The sequence below is a fragment of the Miniopterus natalensis genome, chromosome 8 (assembly GCF_054644295.1).
Source record: "Miniopterus natalensis isolate mMinNat1 chromosome 8, mMinNat1.hap1, whole genome shotgun sequence".
Classification (NCBI taxonomy): domain Eukaryota; kingdom Metazoa; phylum Chordata; class Mammalia; order Chiroptera; family Miniopteridae; genus Miniopterus; species Miniopterus natalensis.
Window position 1 is genome coordinate 34,173,298 of NC_142088.1, and position 18,183 is coordinate 34,191,480.

Consider the following 18,183-nt stretch of genomic DNA (forward strand, 5'->3'; position numbering starts at 1 on the left):
ATTATATGATGCTTAGAGCTTTGGAATAGTAATTAAATTCTGAAGCTCTGAACAGAATCCCAAATGTTTGGTCATTTTCATATTAGCCCTGAAGCTATATTTCAAGATACCTCAAAAATATCCCACTAATCTTAGAGCAGTAGAAGGTGTGACTGCTTAGGCTCCAAAGGATAAATCTCCTAGGTCATCAGTTATAACAAAAAAAACCCCACTTTTTAAAAGAGTAATTTCATTCACCAACTCTTCTATAAAGTATCTGGGAACATCCATCTAAGACTGTTGTATGTAAACATTCCTTTTTGACATGGGACCTTTTCAAAACTAAAAAATGTTTTTTCTCTATCCCAAATAGTTTGCTTTTTAAATTAAATCTTATCCATTTAGAGGAAAATGGTCCCATAATCTAGTCAGTATTCCTCAGGCATTCTTCTAAATCCTGGCCCAATCTCCTTAATAGGCACCTAAGCAAGTAAGAAAAAAACAAACACCCCATTTGCTTATACTGGTGGTAAATAGGTGATAGATGCCTAATTAACAACCAAGGAAATTATATACAGGAAAGAAATGTATACATTATAAAGTGCCATGTAAATATAGCTCATTTTCATTAGTGGCCTCCCATCCTATGTCATGAGCAACATTTGGGTCTGGAGCTGTGATGGGGGAGTTGAGTAGTTTCATGCTAATGAACTGTACAAGAAACATGTGTGTTTTAGAGCAGCCCCTGGATGGCAAACACAAATAGCTGTTTATTTCTCAAAGCAAACAAGTTGCTTTTTTAGGCCACCTGAGGGTTTGGTTCACCTTTAGATGCAGGAATTCCAACTTGAATCAGACCCACCAAATCCACCTCAATAGGAACAAAAACTGTAGATCAACCCCAGACCTGCTTCCTTTCCCATCTTCTCAAAGAGACTGTGTACTTGAGAAACACTAATTATGTCCCAGAATGGGACCTGGGGGTTCAGCCTGGATGGGAATGCAATATGGTTCTCACTGTGCTGGGTAATTTCTTGATTTATTTCGTATTGATTCAAATCCCCAAATACTAGGCTCAAGGAAGAGTAAGAGCCAGAAAAGGAGGCCACATGGGAACTGAGATGCTACCAGCTTTGCATTGCGCACGAATCACAGCTGTTTAGAATCAGAAGGAAACCTAGATCTAGCTGAAGGCAAGCTTGACATTCTAGAATATGTATTAAAATTTTCAAACACGTGTTTTCTTCTAGTTTTTTTTTTTTGTAAGTTATTTCCTACATAATTGCTTTAGAGTCATAGAATATGTTCAGTATGATATCATCCATTTGAACTTTTTGATACCTGGTTTTGGCTTAAGTTGCTTATATGTGCCACCAAAAGGAAAAAAAATTAAATTAGTATTTTGGTTGGAATTACTTTGATATCAATTTTGGGAGAATTGTCATCTTTATGAGATTGTCTTCCTATTCATATATATTTTATCATTTATAGGTCTTTTTTCATGTTTCTCCAAAAGTTTATTTTTCCTTAATAATAATAAAAATAATAATGATAGAAAATTATTATTAGATGTTAAGCATTATAGTACGCATATACAGCATGGGACAAAAGTAGGTTTATAGTTGTGAGTACATGAAACAGTTTATTTTTGTATTCATTACTTATTAATTATTGTATTATTTTTTTATATGAACTGCAAACCTACTTTTGCCCCACTCTGTGCTATATTATGTAATCACTTAATATTTAAATTTTGAATATACTTTATTGGATTTCCCATCAGTAGTTTATATTTTTTTGTTGCTTTTGTGAATGGCTATTTCTTGCAGGTGTATAGAAATGCATTTGCTTTTGAATACCAGTCTTCTGCAAATAATGACAGTTTGTTTTTCTTTCCCAAATATAAACCTTTTATGATTATTTTCTTTGAGTCCACCTCACTAACGAGTTTATCCAGAACATTCTGAAATGGGAGTGGTTTTGGCATTCAGCTTGTCTCTGAATTTAAAGGGAAGGTGTTTAATGTTCCACCATTAAGTGGGATATTTCTTAATTTCTTTGATCTCCTCTTTATGAGGTTAATTATATTCCCATCAAATAATTTATTAAGAAAATGTATTGTCTTTTCTGAGGCATTAAATATAATTCATATGATTTTTCTTTTCAATTGGTTCATATACTGAATTATATCAATAGATTTTCCAATGTTCAACCACCTTATATTCCTCGGATAAACCCAACTTAATCATGATATATTAACTTTTAAAAATTACTTTTGCTAACTTTTTAAAAAATCTACATTTATAAGTGAAATTAACCTGTCATTTAAAAAAAATATATCTTTATTGATTTCAGAGAGAGGGAGAAGCAGAAAGAAAGAGATACATCAATGATGAGAGTCATTGATCGGCTGCCTCCTGCACGCCCCCCACTGGGGATCAAGCCTGCATCCCAGGCATGTGCCCTGATGAGGAATTGAACCAGGATCTCCTGGATCATAGGCCAATGCTCAACCACTGAACCACACTGGCCAGGCTTAACTTATCGTTTTTCTTTCTCATACTGACCTTGTCTTGTCTAACCTCATAAAAATAGTTGGAATTTTAAAATTCTGCCACCTCTCAGAATTCCAGATAAGGAAAGATGACAAAGGTCTCTTCTACTTCTGGATCCCTGAGTTATTTTCAAAATCTTTCACACTTTTCACACTCAAAATGTGACAGGACTGGCAAAACCTGGGTCCTGCGTCAGAGGCTGTAAGTACCTGGCTGTCTTGTATCTTCCAACTCTTTTCTCTCCTCCATCTTCCTTTGGGTTCCATAGGTTGTAAAAAAAAAAAAAAGCCACTGAAACAATAAGAAGTTAAACCTGTTTCACCACCAACCTGAATTCTCCCCTACCCTTATTGCTTCTCTGGAGAAAACCTCATTCCATGTTCAGTGAATAAAAAACCTGGGTATCTTCTGGAGGTGTGGGTGGGAAGATAGAGTTTGATTAAGTATTTTCCAAGAAACTTTGTTCCATACACAGACATGGCTTTTGAATCTGTTAAGAATGTATGCTTTTGTTTCTTCCGTAACAACACATGTCAACTTGTTCAAATGGGTGTGGGCCATGGTAACAAACAGTGGGGATAAAACCAGACTAGTTAATAGTTCACTGTGTCAGCTCATCAATGAAGCAAACAGTTTTCAAAGTTCTTCCAGACTAAAAATTTAAAATAATATGATTGTTTAGTTAACTTTATTTAACACAATATTACTAGATTAACATTTATTTTTTTACCACTTTGAAGGAAATAAAGATTAGAGCTTAATTTTTCTTTTAATTTGAATAATTTAAAAGAATATATGCACCCCTGTGTTCATTGCAGAGTATATACAATAGGCAAGATTTGGAAGCAGCCCAAGTCCCCATCAGCAGATGAGTGGATAAAAGAGCTGTGGGACATTTACACCATGGAATACTACTCAACTGTAAAAAAGGAGGAAATCTTACCTTTTGCCACAGCATGGATGGACCTGGAGAGTATTACGCTAAGTGAAATAAGCCAGTCAGAGAAAGACAAGTACCATATGGTTTCACTTATATGTGGAATCTAATGAACAAAATAAACTAACAAACAAAATAGAAGCAGACTCATAGATACAGAGAACAGACTGATAGCTGTCAGAGGGGAGGGGCCTGGGGCTGGGTGAGAAGGGTGAAGGGATTAAGCAAAGAAGAAAGACACTCATGGACACAGACAACAGTGTGGCAATTGCCTGAGGGAAGAGGGGTGGGGGGAGGTAGAAGAATGTAAAAGAGGGAATAAATGGATGCCGGTCTGAGTGGCTCAGATGGTTGGAGCCTCGCCCTGTGCACCAAAAGGTTGCTGGATTTGATTCTTGCTCAGGGCACATGCCTGGGCTCTGGGTTCATTCCTGGTCTGGCTGCATATAGAGGGCAGTCCATCAATGTTTCTCTCTCTCCCCCCCCCCCAGCCTCTCTCTAAACATGTCCTTGGTGAGGATCAAAGAAATTAGAAGAGCTTGAATCATGCGTGTGCACTTCTGTGTTATTCACTTATTTACTCCTTCGTTTATTGCAAAGACAAACTCAATATTTTTTCAATCGTGGCAGCATATTGACATCATCCTCACTATTTTATTTTTTAAAGTTCAACATAGTTTATCTGCAGTTCACAAGATAGGTCAAAATAGAATACTTTTGTGCATTTAAATGAATGCAGCAAGACTGGAAGGGAGAGCAGGAAATTTCATCAGCTGATGGTAAAGCTCAGGTTAGAGTCTGAGCTAGTGCCACCCAGGTGAGCTGTACCCAGGAAAAAACAGTTTGTACCTTGGTATTGATATTCCTTAGATATCTCTTTTGGGTCACACATCTCTACCCGGAAATGTTTGTCGTCTACTCCTGGGAAAGTCAGTGGACTTTCTACCTTTATCCTGTTCTTTCTTCCTCATGGAATACAATTCTTGGGGTCCCCCTCCTCCACTCATTAAAATCCTACTTATTTCCCAAAACTCCATTAAAATACCTTATCTAAGAAGCCTATCACTTCTTTATACAGGCATAGATAGCTTATTCATATTACAGTGGGAGTACTTATATTCTGCCTTGCATCCTCAAAATAACAACAAAAGGCTTTTAATAGGGACCTACCAAAAATCGAAATAGAAGTGGAAGTGGAGAGGAGATTCAGGATATGTTTCCAATTCCACATGCCTGATAGAGATTCTGAAATTCCCCTTTGGAGATCTGTACCGTCTCTCCACCCAGTCACTGAGTATTATGAAATATTTGGTTGGAGTGTGTTGCACTGGTTAAAACTATGGAGAACTACTAATGGGATTATTCCAAAACTATTTACAGAGGCCTACTATGTGCAAAGCCAATACCTGTAGATATTTTTTGAGACCAGAATCCATGGATGTTTAGCTTTAGATCTTTGGTGGCTCCTGTTCAGGGCCACGTAAGAGCTCAGCCAGTGTTAAGTAGAGGAGAATTGACTCTATACTATGGAAATCAGATTGCAACAGTGAGTCTATATTAATAAAATGGTATTATCCACTATATTGTACAATATTTTTCTTAATACCCGAAATATCTAAAACAAACAAACACACAAACAACAATAAAAACACACCTACTGATAAATGGCCAAGGGGAAAACTAAATGTAACGGATATTCCCCCCAAAGTGCTCCTCTTGCTCCATGTCTGTACTTGCTATGTTGTCTGACACTCCAAATCTAGTCCCTTGTTCTAATATTACTTTACAATATGAGTAATACCTGCAAGAGTTTACAGGAGATTTGTAGCCTCTGAAAACTATGGGGTAAAAGCATGACAATGGAATTTGGGGGAGTAGAGAAGGTGGTGACAGGGAAGAAAGTGGTGGATGGGATGCTGCACTTTTGCTCAGGGGTGATGGGGGCAGGTTAAGACTAAAGACTGGGCATCAGGTAGGGAATAGCACTCTGAAAAGGTTCTCTCTTTCAGGTGCTACTCACCTCTAGCAAGTGTAACTGGAATTCATATTAAGAATTTGACCAGGTCCTTCACCCTGCTCACACTAGGTTCAAGACTTTGTCATACTCCCCCGGTAATTAGCTCAGTAGAAGCTTTGCTGTCTTAACATTACAGTGGGGAACAAAATGTCAACCTCTTCATTTGTAAACACTCCCCTTTGTTCTACCTCCAAAACTTCCAGTCTTAACATTTCTCTTAATTCAAGATCTCTCTTCTTTTTCCTCACTCTGCCTCTAGATTCCCCTCAGTTGCTCAGAACAATTTAGTTCTGGCCTCAGATTTAATCCACTTAACAAAACAAAAGGAGCACTTGGCCTAAAATGCCTGGGAGTGTCTGAGATAATCAGCTGAAACTGTCCTCCTATATTCTACTGTAATTACCAAATAGTTATGTTATAGAAATTACTTACTATAGTTATATTAAATTACAAAAAGGAGGATTATATTGGGCATGATTATAACTTGTGAGATGTACACACACAAGGAAAGCATAATGATTTTCTTTCTCAGGAGATTAAGCCCCTTAATAGATTCTGAGAGTGTCTACTCTAGACAAAATCAGCTAGAATTAAGTTCTTTAGAAATCCAGATTATTATCTTGAATGGCAACAATTCAAGTGAAGAAAAAAATAAGTTGAATTAGAAAAAAAATTACCTCAAGATCATCATTGTTGAACACATTAATCACAAAAGGTTTCAGGAACAAAAGTAGGATATATTAAACATTAAAAAGAAATACATTAATTATATTTATTTTCATAATTTTACCACAATTCCTACAGACATGGTTAATTTTAAATACTAAGTAACATTTATTTTTTTCACAAATTCTTCACAGCATTTTCTCTAGATTGTTAAAATCAGTAACTTTTTTTTCCAGAAGCAAAAACCTATACCAGAAGTGTAAGTTTTCCTGATTAGTAAACATCTTTAAGTAAAATCTCATGCACAGTGGCAGTTCTAATTTGACCCAAAGACTTGGAGATTTCAGTCTACCTGCTGGAAGTGTAGATGGCTGGTGAGAGAAAGGGAACTCATTTTTATAGATTGCTCAGTTGGAGCCATGAACTACATTAGTAACACCTACAGATTCCTTGGCTGCCTGGCTCACCTACTATGAGAAATGATTCAGCTGATATCTACATCAGCATCTTTATGCTTTCAAAGGTCTGTTAGAATGGCATTTGTAGCAAATCTCTTTACTAAGACAATGTGAAAGTCAATAAATGTGTTTTTTTTTAACAGATAATCACTAATTTTGTCATTTCTGCAACAAAGTTTATCCATCTGTTTTCACTTTGGTTGTCCCTTTTCTAAAATGTTGAAAAGGTAGTGTGACTTTTATAAACTTATCTTTTATATTAATTCTACCATTTGCCCTTCTAATTAAATTTTATAATAGTTCTCTGCCATTTAAAAAAATGATTCATAAAATGGAACTGGACACATGGACACATGGAATAGACTGGCCGGTGCTGGAGGGGAGTGTGGTGGGGGTGACTGGATAAAGAAGGTGAAGGGATTAGCTAAAGAGCATATATGCACACTCCATGGACACAGACAATAATTTGGAGAAGGCCAAGGGAGGGAGAGGCTGAGGTGGGTGGAGGTGGGTACAGGAGTGGTTCGGAAAGGGTGACACCATTAAAATTTTTTAATTAAAAAAATGATTCATAAAAAATAACGATTCATAAAATTTTAAGGGACAGATATCTTTGAAATAAAATGTTTACTATAGCAGGAGTAAATAGCAGGGCAAAGGAAAAATGATCCAAAAGACCTCTTCAGGTGGGAGTTAGTATATAAATTTTATGATGAAAACCTTCACAAATCAGATACTCAAACTTAATTTCCGTAACAACTTCAAAACACAATCTAAGCCCATTCTTTAGCAAGACAACTGGTAGTGAGTAATCTTAGAAGCCTTGCACTAACTTTAATTTGTATCAGGAAACTTTTGTGGAGGTAAAAGAGAAATTCAGTACAAGGACCTACTAAATAATCTTATCACTCTGGGAACATTCCAAATGGGATTCATTCTGAAGGGTCTTTTGTTCCCACATTACCTTTTCATCTTGGGTTAGGCTTCTATAAAATATGCTGATCATGTTCCTTAATTAAGGAAAACACAGAGACACTAGTAAGTAACAGAAATCTAATCAAATAAAGTCAGTTCAACAAGAATAAGATAATAGTTTCGATGTTAGTTTGATGTAGAGATAATAAAGCACCTACAGTTTATTTTAGGTAAGTTCATCCCCATCATCAGAGTCATCCTGCTATAAATCTTTATAGATTAGAGATTGCACCACTCCCCACAATCCTGGCTGGATATTGTAGATCAATAATGTGCTTTGTGATTAATTGCTTAAAGTGCTTTTATTATAAAGCATGAATTTACAATTTATAAGTTTTTTTCAGAAGGAGCAACTTGCATTTATGTCCAAGAGAATCAATTTATTCCATTACTACTTTCAAGCACTGTAAGTAGATGAGACTAATTCTCTCCATGCAACCCCTCAAATAGCTCCTCCTCATAACCAGCCTAGATTAGATATGAAAATGCACATAAGAGAGAAAAAATAGAACAGGAGGCATTTTGTGAGAATACTAATCTCTCATCCCAGGGAAAAGGATAGCTGGATATGTGAGATTGATTTCTCTTTTGGCTAATCCTTGGCCGTTAATCAATGTAGTTACCAACTCAGCCCTGTAAAATTTGTTGACTTACAGCTAAATATAATGGAAAAACAATTATTTGTTTGGGCATTTAGTAACCTTGAGTCAACTCATTTTAAATACCTGTCAAAAGATACTGACAGAATATCATAAAGAACATCTAAAGTACCAGAATTTGGATTACTTGCTGAATATTTCTTCTGTAGTAGGTATTGACTTGTTGAAAATTATGATGATGAAACTTGATAAAGATTCTAAATGGTTTTAGTCTCCATGAGAATATGAACAAAATAAAATAGGACATACTTTTCTGACTTTTCTGTCATCTTCCCTAAATGAAAATACACAATAAAGGGCTCTCTCCACTGAAGAATTTTATCATAAACACCAAAAGTTAAGACAATTGTGATGTTTGCAGTCTGTAGGGTAGAAGTAATTTATTGTTCTTGCTGTGTCTGAATGTGCAAGGAAAACAGTGCAATTTGAGATGCCTAAGGTCTGTGGTTGGCTATAGACCATGGCCACGGTCAGTGGTTGGCTTTGATGCTGCAGGATGGAGAGTCAGCAATCAGGGCAAAAATTATGGTAGGGTTTTTCACTCATTTACACCTTTTGATTTTTTAAGTGTGGATATTTACTGCGGCCAAATATTACGCTGGATTTCCCCCCTATAATTGACATACAACATTGCGTAAGTTTTAGGTGTATAATGTGTTGACTTGGTACACTTATATACTGTGAGATGATTCCCACAGTAGGGCTAGGTAACACCTCAATCGCCTCACATAATTACCTTTTTTTTGTGGTGAGGGCATTTAAGATCTATGCTTTTAGCAACCTTCAAGTACCTAGTACAATATTGTTAACTATAATCACCGTGCTGTACATTAGATATCCAGAACTTATTCATCTTATAATTGGAAGTTTATACCTTTTTGACCAACATCTCTCCATTTCCCCCATCCTCTACCCCTTTGGCTACCACCATTCTACTGTTTCTATGAGGTCAGCTTTTTTAGGTTCTACATATAGATGAGGTCATACAGTATTCGTTGTTGTCTGTCTGACTCAGCATAAATTCCCTCAAGGTCCAGCCATGTTGTCACCAATGCCAGGATTTCCTTCTTTATTTCTTCACTACTCCAGACCTTTCTTCATTGCCACCCTGCCAAATTCCCTGCCTTCAAAGATAATCAGTGCCCTTACATTCCCATCAGGTCCCTTGCCACCAGAGCTTGCTTCCTTTTCAAAAGATCCGTGATTCAACTACATAAACCCCTTTTAGGAACATTAGCGTTTTGATAAGCATTAGAGACTTCCTCTAAAAAGAAGGACACTGAAGGAGAAATGTTTGCTCAGCCAGTGGGTTAGGGACTCTGAGTCAAGTTTCCTCAACTGGGCTTCACATCTTCCTTGGCACATCTCTTTCTTTCTGATCACCTGCCTTTGCTCCACCTCGTTGCTCCCCGTATTAGCAACACATTGCTACCTGCATGCCACCAAAACACCCTCTAGACCCAATTTTATACTGAATCCTTTCAAGCAACTGGCTCCACTACCTCCTACATTGTTTAAACTCTTTAGTTTCAGTGGAACTTAAAGACTAAGATTTTCTGGCTGACATGGTATTAGCTTCCCATGTTGAGTATAATTTTATGAATGGCAGCTGACTATACCTAGACACCTTTCGTTTTCCATAGATCACCTGTAGAACTTGCTACATCTTTAGGTGCATTGGGCATGTGGATTCATTCTGGACTTTGTTAATGCAAAACACTGTGTTTTGTCTTGCTTTGGTGGACTGAGAAATCATTTAGCTATTTCTTGATTTGTATCTTATATAACACTTTGTGAAATAAGGTATTACTTTATCTTTACAAGTTGGGAAGTGGTGGAGGTTTTCTTCTCATAGCCCTTGGTGCTTAGTGTTCAGTCCTCCCTTCACTTACTGTTATCTTAATGCACACAACAAAATTCACCCTCAGGCAGAAAACATGCTCACAACTATTTCCTTTCTTGATGTATTTAAATCAAGAGTATTTTCCCCATGGTGTCAAAGATTTCTAAAACTAAAGCAACCTAGATGGGTCTACCTGCATGAGAAAATACTGCTATACATAACAATGGTGATATTTTTTCCATGAAGAAATGAGAATGTAGTATAACTCAGAAATAGTATTTCTATTGAAAAGAATGCAGGAAGCAATTTAGAGCTAAGTATTTTTCAAACACTACATGCTGTTGCTACTAAATAGGGAAAATTAACTAGAATATATTTCCGAGGGATAATTTTTGGTTCTGTCTCTCAAACTCACCCAGGCTATGGTGCCTTGGCTAATTTGTCGTTCCCCCTGACCATGTGTTCCTCATTTCAAAGATGAAAATCATGGTGATGGTTGTCCTACTCACATGCAAGGATTGCTGGGTCAGAAAAGTGAGAAATATAGATAAGTGCAAATATAAACCATTAAATTAATTAAAAAATATATATTTACAGAAGAGATGGTCTTTTTGTTCATTGTGAATTCTGTGTATTGGAAAAATACAATGGCCATATCAAATTTGTTATTTCTTTGGAAATTTATATTTAGCACAAAACTAATTTTTAAAGAGAGGGTAGATTTAAAGTCTATTTAAGGACAGTTATTAGGTAACTAAGGATAGATGTCACATAAATTGGCATAAGTGGTAAGAGTGATATGCACATGGATGTAGTTTAGGAAATAGTAGAACCAGAGGTGAAGATTCTGGTTGCCTTTGTTAGAGGGATCTAGCCACTTGATAGTCTTGAAACCTTGGGCAGATGACTCAAGGGTTATTTCCAAGTAGCATTATCCAAGTTCATTGTAAAAGATTCAACAGCTAAAGAGTTATTAAGTAAAAGTAATGTGATTTGAATTTGCTGAGGACTCCAGTATTTTCCTAAGCAATCTGGCTGCCATGCAGCTGCTTGACAGTGTTGTGTATGTGCTCCTGAAAACATCTGGAATTTTACAGTTTTTCAAGGAAAACACTTTGTTTTCAGTGCTGCAAAATTCTTGTCTCAAGTTAGTCCTGGTTTTTACTAGATGCTGGTTTTTACTAGATGCTGTTTTTCTAATTACATGTATAGGATTACTCCTCTATGTAATCTGTGTATCAATTTGCATTTTTTTTAAATTACGGCAGTGTTATCATTTAATGATTGTTTTCCTTGTCCACTCTTTTGTTACTGCTAAATTCTTTACCCACTAGATGTAATAGCATTTGGTGGTAGGTGGACCTCAGTATCCTTTGCCCAGTGTAAAAAGTTCTCTGAACATTTTTGAGAACCAAGGAATTAATGACTTATATTCCTCTCTTTTAATTCAGTGTATTCTTTCCACTCTGTTCTGTTCTGTCTAGTCTGTCTTGTTTTTTTCTAATCTGGTCATAAGGAACAGAATGTTAAGGCAGAAGTTTAACCAAGACTCAAAGATAATAAATGTCAGAAACAAACTGACTTGAGAAGCCAAAATTTCAAAGTAGTTTCAGAAACCAATTATAGGATTCTTATAGCTCCCATCCAAGTCAAACAGTGACAGGGTCAGGTCAACGTTGAAAAAGGGTTTGTGAGTCAGATTTCTTTAATGAGCTCTCTGCTATTAGGAAAGGTGTGGAAATGCTTCTCTCTTCATTTCAAATCAAGGGAAGAAAGCTTCACCAGAACTGTTGGGGAGCTTGAAGTTAAGGGGATTTGGGGAATGGAGTCCAGTTCTTACATGAGAAATATAAAGGGTTAGATGATGACAGACGAGCCAAAGTAGACTTCAGCCTTTCCTCAAGTAACTAATGGGAACATTTGCCTCACAAGTGTTTCATGTGAACCAAATACATTCCTCCCATATTTGGAAGGGAGATAGTATCTTAGCAGACAAAATCTGGAAAGGTACCAACAAAATTTTAGAGTCTATGGACATTGTAAAGGAACCAGAGTTTCATATGCCCGTTCCAAAGTCTCTAGCCATTGTCCTTGGCAAGAAGTCCCTGAAGAGCCCCTGAGTGTGTGCACAGAAGAATCATCTCTAAACGTCTGATAGTGGTACTTGTCAAGGATAAACTTTGCTGCTCCTCTCAGCCGCCTTCTCTCCTTTCTACAGCTCAGGAGGCCAAGGTAGCCATTTGCTGAAGGGTGAACAAAAAAATGAAAGAAACATCAGCCATGCTCACACGATTTCTGGGCTCTTTAACAAGCCCAGTGTTGGAAAGAAATATTGTCTTTGTTTTAAGATTGACGTGTGTTTATGTAATCAGACCTTCTAACATCTTGAGTTGAGATTTTGGCAACTTAATGTGACCACACAATTTTTTATTATCTAAGAGTGATCAGAAAAGTCATGACACTAATTGAAATTTTATCCTGGTACAAAAGATAAGCATTCCCCATTGAATATGTTTTAAAAATTAAGTGGGAGGCAAAATTAATTTGCTTTGTCATAACACCTCATAAGTTCTATATGTTCACTAATTTTATAGCCTCAATAGAAAATCTGTTGCAACTGAAATAATGCAGTCTTACAATAGATGTTGAAGGAATTATCTCAAAGTTAAATTGGTGCAAGGTTTAACTGTTAATATATTTTCAGTCAAGGTTCAGACAGAAAGAGCAGTTCATCGTGTGTAAAACTATTTCCTGAAATATCCAGGTAGTTTGAGTAATTGACTCAAAAGTTAATTTCTGTGTCTTTTGTTTGCTTTCTTTCTCATATAAGACTCTTTTAACTGTACATCTTGCTTTATATTTCTGTTTTTGATAGATTCTCTGCAACCTTTCCAGAAATGTTGGAACATTTTCCATGCAAAGTTTTCTCTTCTTTTTCAAGGTTTATATGGAATCTGAGTGATTCTAAGATCATAAAATCCATTAGTTTGTTTTGGCAGATTACATCTTATCTTAAACATTACTATTCTCTTATATCCATTTGTTTTAAATTCATAGCAACTAGCAATGTGTGCTAAAGACACTGATCATTAGAAGGTTTGAAAAATTTTGTTTCAATTAAAAATATTCAAGAAAAATGCATAATTTTAGTTGATTTAAGAGATGTTTAAACATGTCTCATCTGTTTCATTTCTCTCTTTCCAGATTAAATGCAACATCACAAAGTTGTGTAATGGCCAGAATATGGCTTGTAATATCTATAAATTCTACTGGCTGAAAAGAAAATGTTTGCTATCTTTGGAGATATGTGCCACAAAATCCATTGTATAAGAGCCTTCAAATTTTACTAATTGCTTCAGTTTCTGATCTTATTTGTTTTTTTCACAAGCCATTTTGATTCTATTTGCTTGTTTTCTAGGTGAACCTGATCTTCGTAAGAATTCAGAAGGTCAAGGAAATGCTGGAGAAAAATGTGCTGATACACATTCATAGGTTTGAAACACCATAAAGGCTTCTGTCATTTTTAACATGAGAGGCAAGTATTATTTTTTAAATAAGAAACCTAATTTCTGAAATGAATGGTTTGTAGAATATCACTAAAGGCAAAGTTAATGCCCTCTTGGATTCTTTTAAGAAAAATCTGTTTTCTATCTCCTGAGGCAAAATCTTAAATATTTACCTTTTTAAAAAGTTCTTAACTTGCTTTTCAATAAAAATTATACTTACCAAAACATTTCAGTCCTTCAAAAATAATAAGCTATAGTCAATGCAGAAGTTTAACTCTGATTTCTTTTTCTACTTCATGTAGGAAATATAAATGTTACAATGGGTGATAATAACAAAACAAGTACGTATTATGAAGGAAACATCAATATTTGCTAAAATCCATGGACATGTGCCTTAATAGTTCTCTTAAAAATTCAGCTTCTAGGGCTCGACTTCGATCTACTAAATTATTAACTTTGGGAGTGATGCCTTGGGAATCTGAATTTTTAATAAACTCATCTGTTGATATTTCTGTAAACTAAAGTGGAGAACCACTGTATTGGGCCTTCAGAGGAGGGCAGGTACTTAGAAGGGAGGGATGTCTATTTGTAGTGGAGATGTCTTAGTGTCTCCTTTAAAAAGTAAGAACCAAAGCCCAGGTGTTATAATTCATCCTGCTGTTGGAGTGATGGTGGGGGCAAGAGAAGATGCTGAGGGCACCATACCAAGAATCTGAAATGTTATCATAGCTCCTCAAATGATGCTTTAGATATAAAAGAGTAAAAAATGTGATTAGTTTTTATGATTCCTTTCTCAGTATTCTCCACTTGGTTATAAGACTTATTGATAGTAACAGTCTCATTAATAGCAACTTTCAAGTGTAAGTGTAATCTTACACAGATTATCTCACTCAACAATGCCAGAGTTAGTGACTGTGGTTCCTATTTTACATATGAAGGTTGGGTAGAAATCAAGCCACAAAGTGGCTGTTCAGCAACTAAAACCCATCTCTATATTTAACCATTTTAATATATTTTCTTATATTAGCTACAGCAACTTCTCTCCTTTCCCTTCATCCAAACTATACATTTATTACCTTTAGAGCTCATAGCTGTTTTTAGAAGAGTTCCTGAGTCCTGACGATATATAATGGATCACTCAAAGTATATTTTAAGGAAAACTAATTCAGTGGAGTATTCATAGATGTTTAAGTTCAAAAGGTTTTGTTGTCAAGTAAATGCCATTAGAAAACTGAGCTTAAAAAAATTAAGCAAGACTCTTTCCTACCAAACACCTCCAAGCCAGCACACTAACTATATGGCTTCAAAAGAAAAAGTTTAAGATCAGCATTTCCTATGCATTTGTGATGTCAAGTTGGATATTTATAAACGTTTTCCAAAAATTATGTGTAAGAAACACAGGTTTTCAGTATGTTTGTAAAAATTACAAGTATGAAAATGTCTAAAGCAAAAAAAGAAAATTATCTGGAAGATTCTGGCATCTCATCAGTAAAAGATTTTGATGGGATTCATTTGGCAGTTAATGAACTCTCTCTCTCTTCCTAACTAAAAAAACCCCAATGCTGGAAAAGTTTAAGACCTACTCAAGTTAAACAGCAAGATTCAGACCCTAGCAGCCAACAAAGGATAGACAATTGTTTTTATTTTTTCATCAGGCCCTCCTAAGTTCATTAGCTTTCTTCTCAGCTTGAGAAAGCCCTGCCTTCAGTGCACAATCTCCCAGGAATCAAGGAGGTGAAATTCACGTGCCTGCAAGGAATAGGCAGGTCTCTTAAATGATGGCAGCGGGGGAGGTCGGGAAACAATAGGAGTGGTAACAATTGGCGACTGACTCAGGTGTGGTGTCTGGAAGAAAACAGGATTGGTCAGTCTCAGAAACAGAGGGCACAGCACACCCAACCCAGGGGCTACAACCAGCCACCCTTTAGTTCTGGCAGATTTTCACCATGTAAGAGTGAGGGCCCAGTGTTTCCAGGTGTACCTATTGGTTAAGAGATTTTGAGGGGTAAAAAAGTCTTCCAATTTTTAATGTTGGCTCAGAGTTTTTCTTAAAACACTGTATGGACCAAACAAAACATGTCTGAGGGTCAGATTTGGCCCATGGGCTCTTTAGCATTGAGTGTATTTTGCAACAAGGTTAAAAACTGATGGTTTGTGGGCTGGATTTAGCCTGTGCATTTGCAGTGTTTGACTTTCACACTGATTTAAAATATCTTTTTGAATATCTTTAGGCAGGGCTTATGCTCTTTAGTTCGCTACAGTCCTTGTGACTCTAGTTTTTTTACACTTACACAGGCCCACTTAACTCGTTTATATTACCTGCCAGGCCTGTATAGCTATTTAATTGTGTGACTTCTGATCCAAAGGATCAACGTTTTTACTGGGATCAAAACACACACACACACACACACACACACACACACACACGAGAAGAAATAGAAAGAGGAATTCCAACTGATATGAAATCATTATCTATTATATACTGACAAATCGCTTATTTTCGACAAGGTATATAAAGTCCATTGGGAAACTGCAACACAGTAATTAATGTCTGTATATGACTAAGACACAATATTCATATTCATTTGAATTTTATTTCAGGATAATGAGAACAGTACTAAAACATCCTAATTCCTCAACTTTCTGCAGAACTGTATTCTCCTCTTTCACCACACACTTGGATCGGGCCATTTTTGTGGACTCCTGTGTAAGGAATGAGTAAGAAGTCCATAAATTCTGTACTAGTGGCTCAGGCCAACTAAATGTGCTCAAATTTGCTATCAGAGTTTTTAGCCAGTACTTCTGCCATCATTTTTCCTCCACAATTTGGCCTTCTTCAATCAATCCAGAGAAATTTTTTAAGACAAAAGTTGGATGGTTTTAAATTGGCATCATTTTGAACCTAGTTATAGCATAGGTTATGGTGCAATACATGCGCAGAAGATGAGGCATTTTAAAAATTTACCTTCTTCCATTGTTTTACACAGAGTGCTATAACTACAATTTTTTTAAGGTCTTAAATAAAAGGAAAGCAAAAACAAAATTATGGAAAAATATTTTTTACAGCTCTGAGGAACAGGTCATTTAGATCGTCCTTGTTATTTTAAATACATGGGAACAGAATGAGAGGCAGGACTATTGAGAAGCTGTGAAGTCCTAAAACGACCATGGAACATCAGAGCCTTGGCCCTGTGACCTGCTAAACACGTCATCATAACGCTCATCGTTCACTGGAAACCCACAGTGAAAACTGTCCTGGAAAGCAGGGGACCAGCCTGCACCCATGCCTGGGGCTTCAACGCACTGACGCCTCACCACATGGGCTCCATCAGCACCGAGGTCACACATCACCCGCAATCCAGGACGACAAGAACCTTCCCCTGCGGGAGGCAGACAAAAGAACTGAGAATGGAACTTTGCCTTTGGGGGTGCTGATATCATTAGGATATAACAGAATATACAACAGGCCAAGCGATAAGTGACAAGAAGTGTGTGTGTGTGTGTGTGTGAGAGAGAGAGAGAGAGAGAGACCTGGTGTGTGTGTGTGTGTGTGTGTGTGTGTGTGTGTGAGAGAGAGAGAGAGAGAGAGAGAGAGAGAGAGAGATGTGTATTCAAAAATACCCATGAGAATGGAAGCCCACACTTTTCTGTACAGATAACATTATTTGATGTGACTTGACATTTTCCTACACAGAAACAAGCCACCACCCTTGGAGACTCTGCTTCCTTGTCATGTTTTGCCTGAGCATGTGCAGAGCCTTTCCTTTGCTCCAAACTGAAGAACTGCCTTTATTTGTTATTAGCCGACAAGAAAAGTCAAGCACAGTTAGGTGTAACTTTTCACTGTAAACACTTCAATGATTGTGAGACTAAGTGACTTTGTTCTTGTGAAAGGCAGAAACTGGATGGAAAAAATCAAGAGTAGCCATCAATTAAAGGGAAGGAGGGCATGTCCATCCATCCTAAAGAGTTTTCTGTTGTGCCTGCTGCTTTTCTGGGTTCCACGATGCTAAGCAATATTTTAGAAATGGATACAACCAGAAGCTTTTAAGTCTAAAGAGTGAGATTTTATAGCTCACAACTTAGATCTCTTTTAATGTGTAAGCCATATTCTATATGCATATTAGGTATCCTCATTCTGACTAAAGATATATTTGTGCAGAAACTGTGTATAAAGCGCTTTTAAATGTTCTGTGAATAAAGTTCTTAGCTTCTGTTTCACCTGAATCTTGTGTAGAAGACAGCTACATAATTGAATTGTACCATAGGTATTATAATGCAATTGATATTTTAAATGTAAGCAGTAAAGATTGATCTATAATGATGTGTTGGGGGAAATTTATCGATATGTACATCATGGTGACTTTTTGTCCTTTAAAAAAGGTCTTTTATTTATGGGGACACTATAACTCCTGCTTTCAATGTCTTTTCTTTAAGTAGCTATTTACCAGCTAGAAAACATTCTGCATTTAAAATAGAATCTGCCTCTGGAAAGTCTGCTTCCTTTTGTTCCTATTTGAGCCAGTTGTCTTTCAGGAAAGCTACAGAGCCTCTCGAGGGAGCAGTAAATTGAAACACTCCTCCGTGC

At 36.6% G+C, this 18,183-nt stretch overlaps 1 protein-coding gene across 1 annotated transcript in view; it reads left to right on the forward strand.

Moving 5' to 3' along the window:
* The window catches only part of PDE1A (phosphodiesterase 1A), a 55,976-nt gene extending 41,906 nt beyond the window's left edge, over positions 1-14,070 (forward strand). The window contains exon 12 of the mRNA XM_016211791.2: positions 13,508-14,070. Within this exon, the coding sequence (XP_016067277.2) occupies positions 13,508-13,581 (74 nt within the window). The 3' untranslated portion in view covers positions 13,582-14,070. The remainder of the gene's footprint in view (positions 1-13,507) is intronic.
* The last annotated feature ends 4,113 nt before the right edge of the window (positions 14,071-18,183 follow it).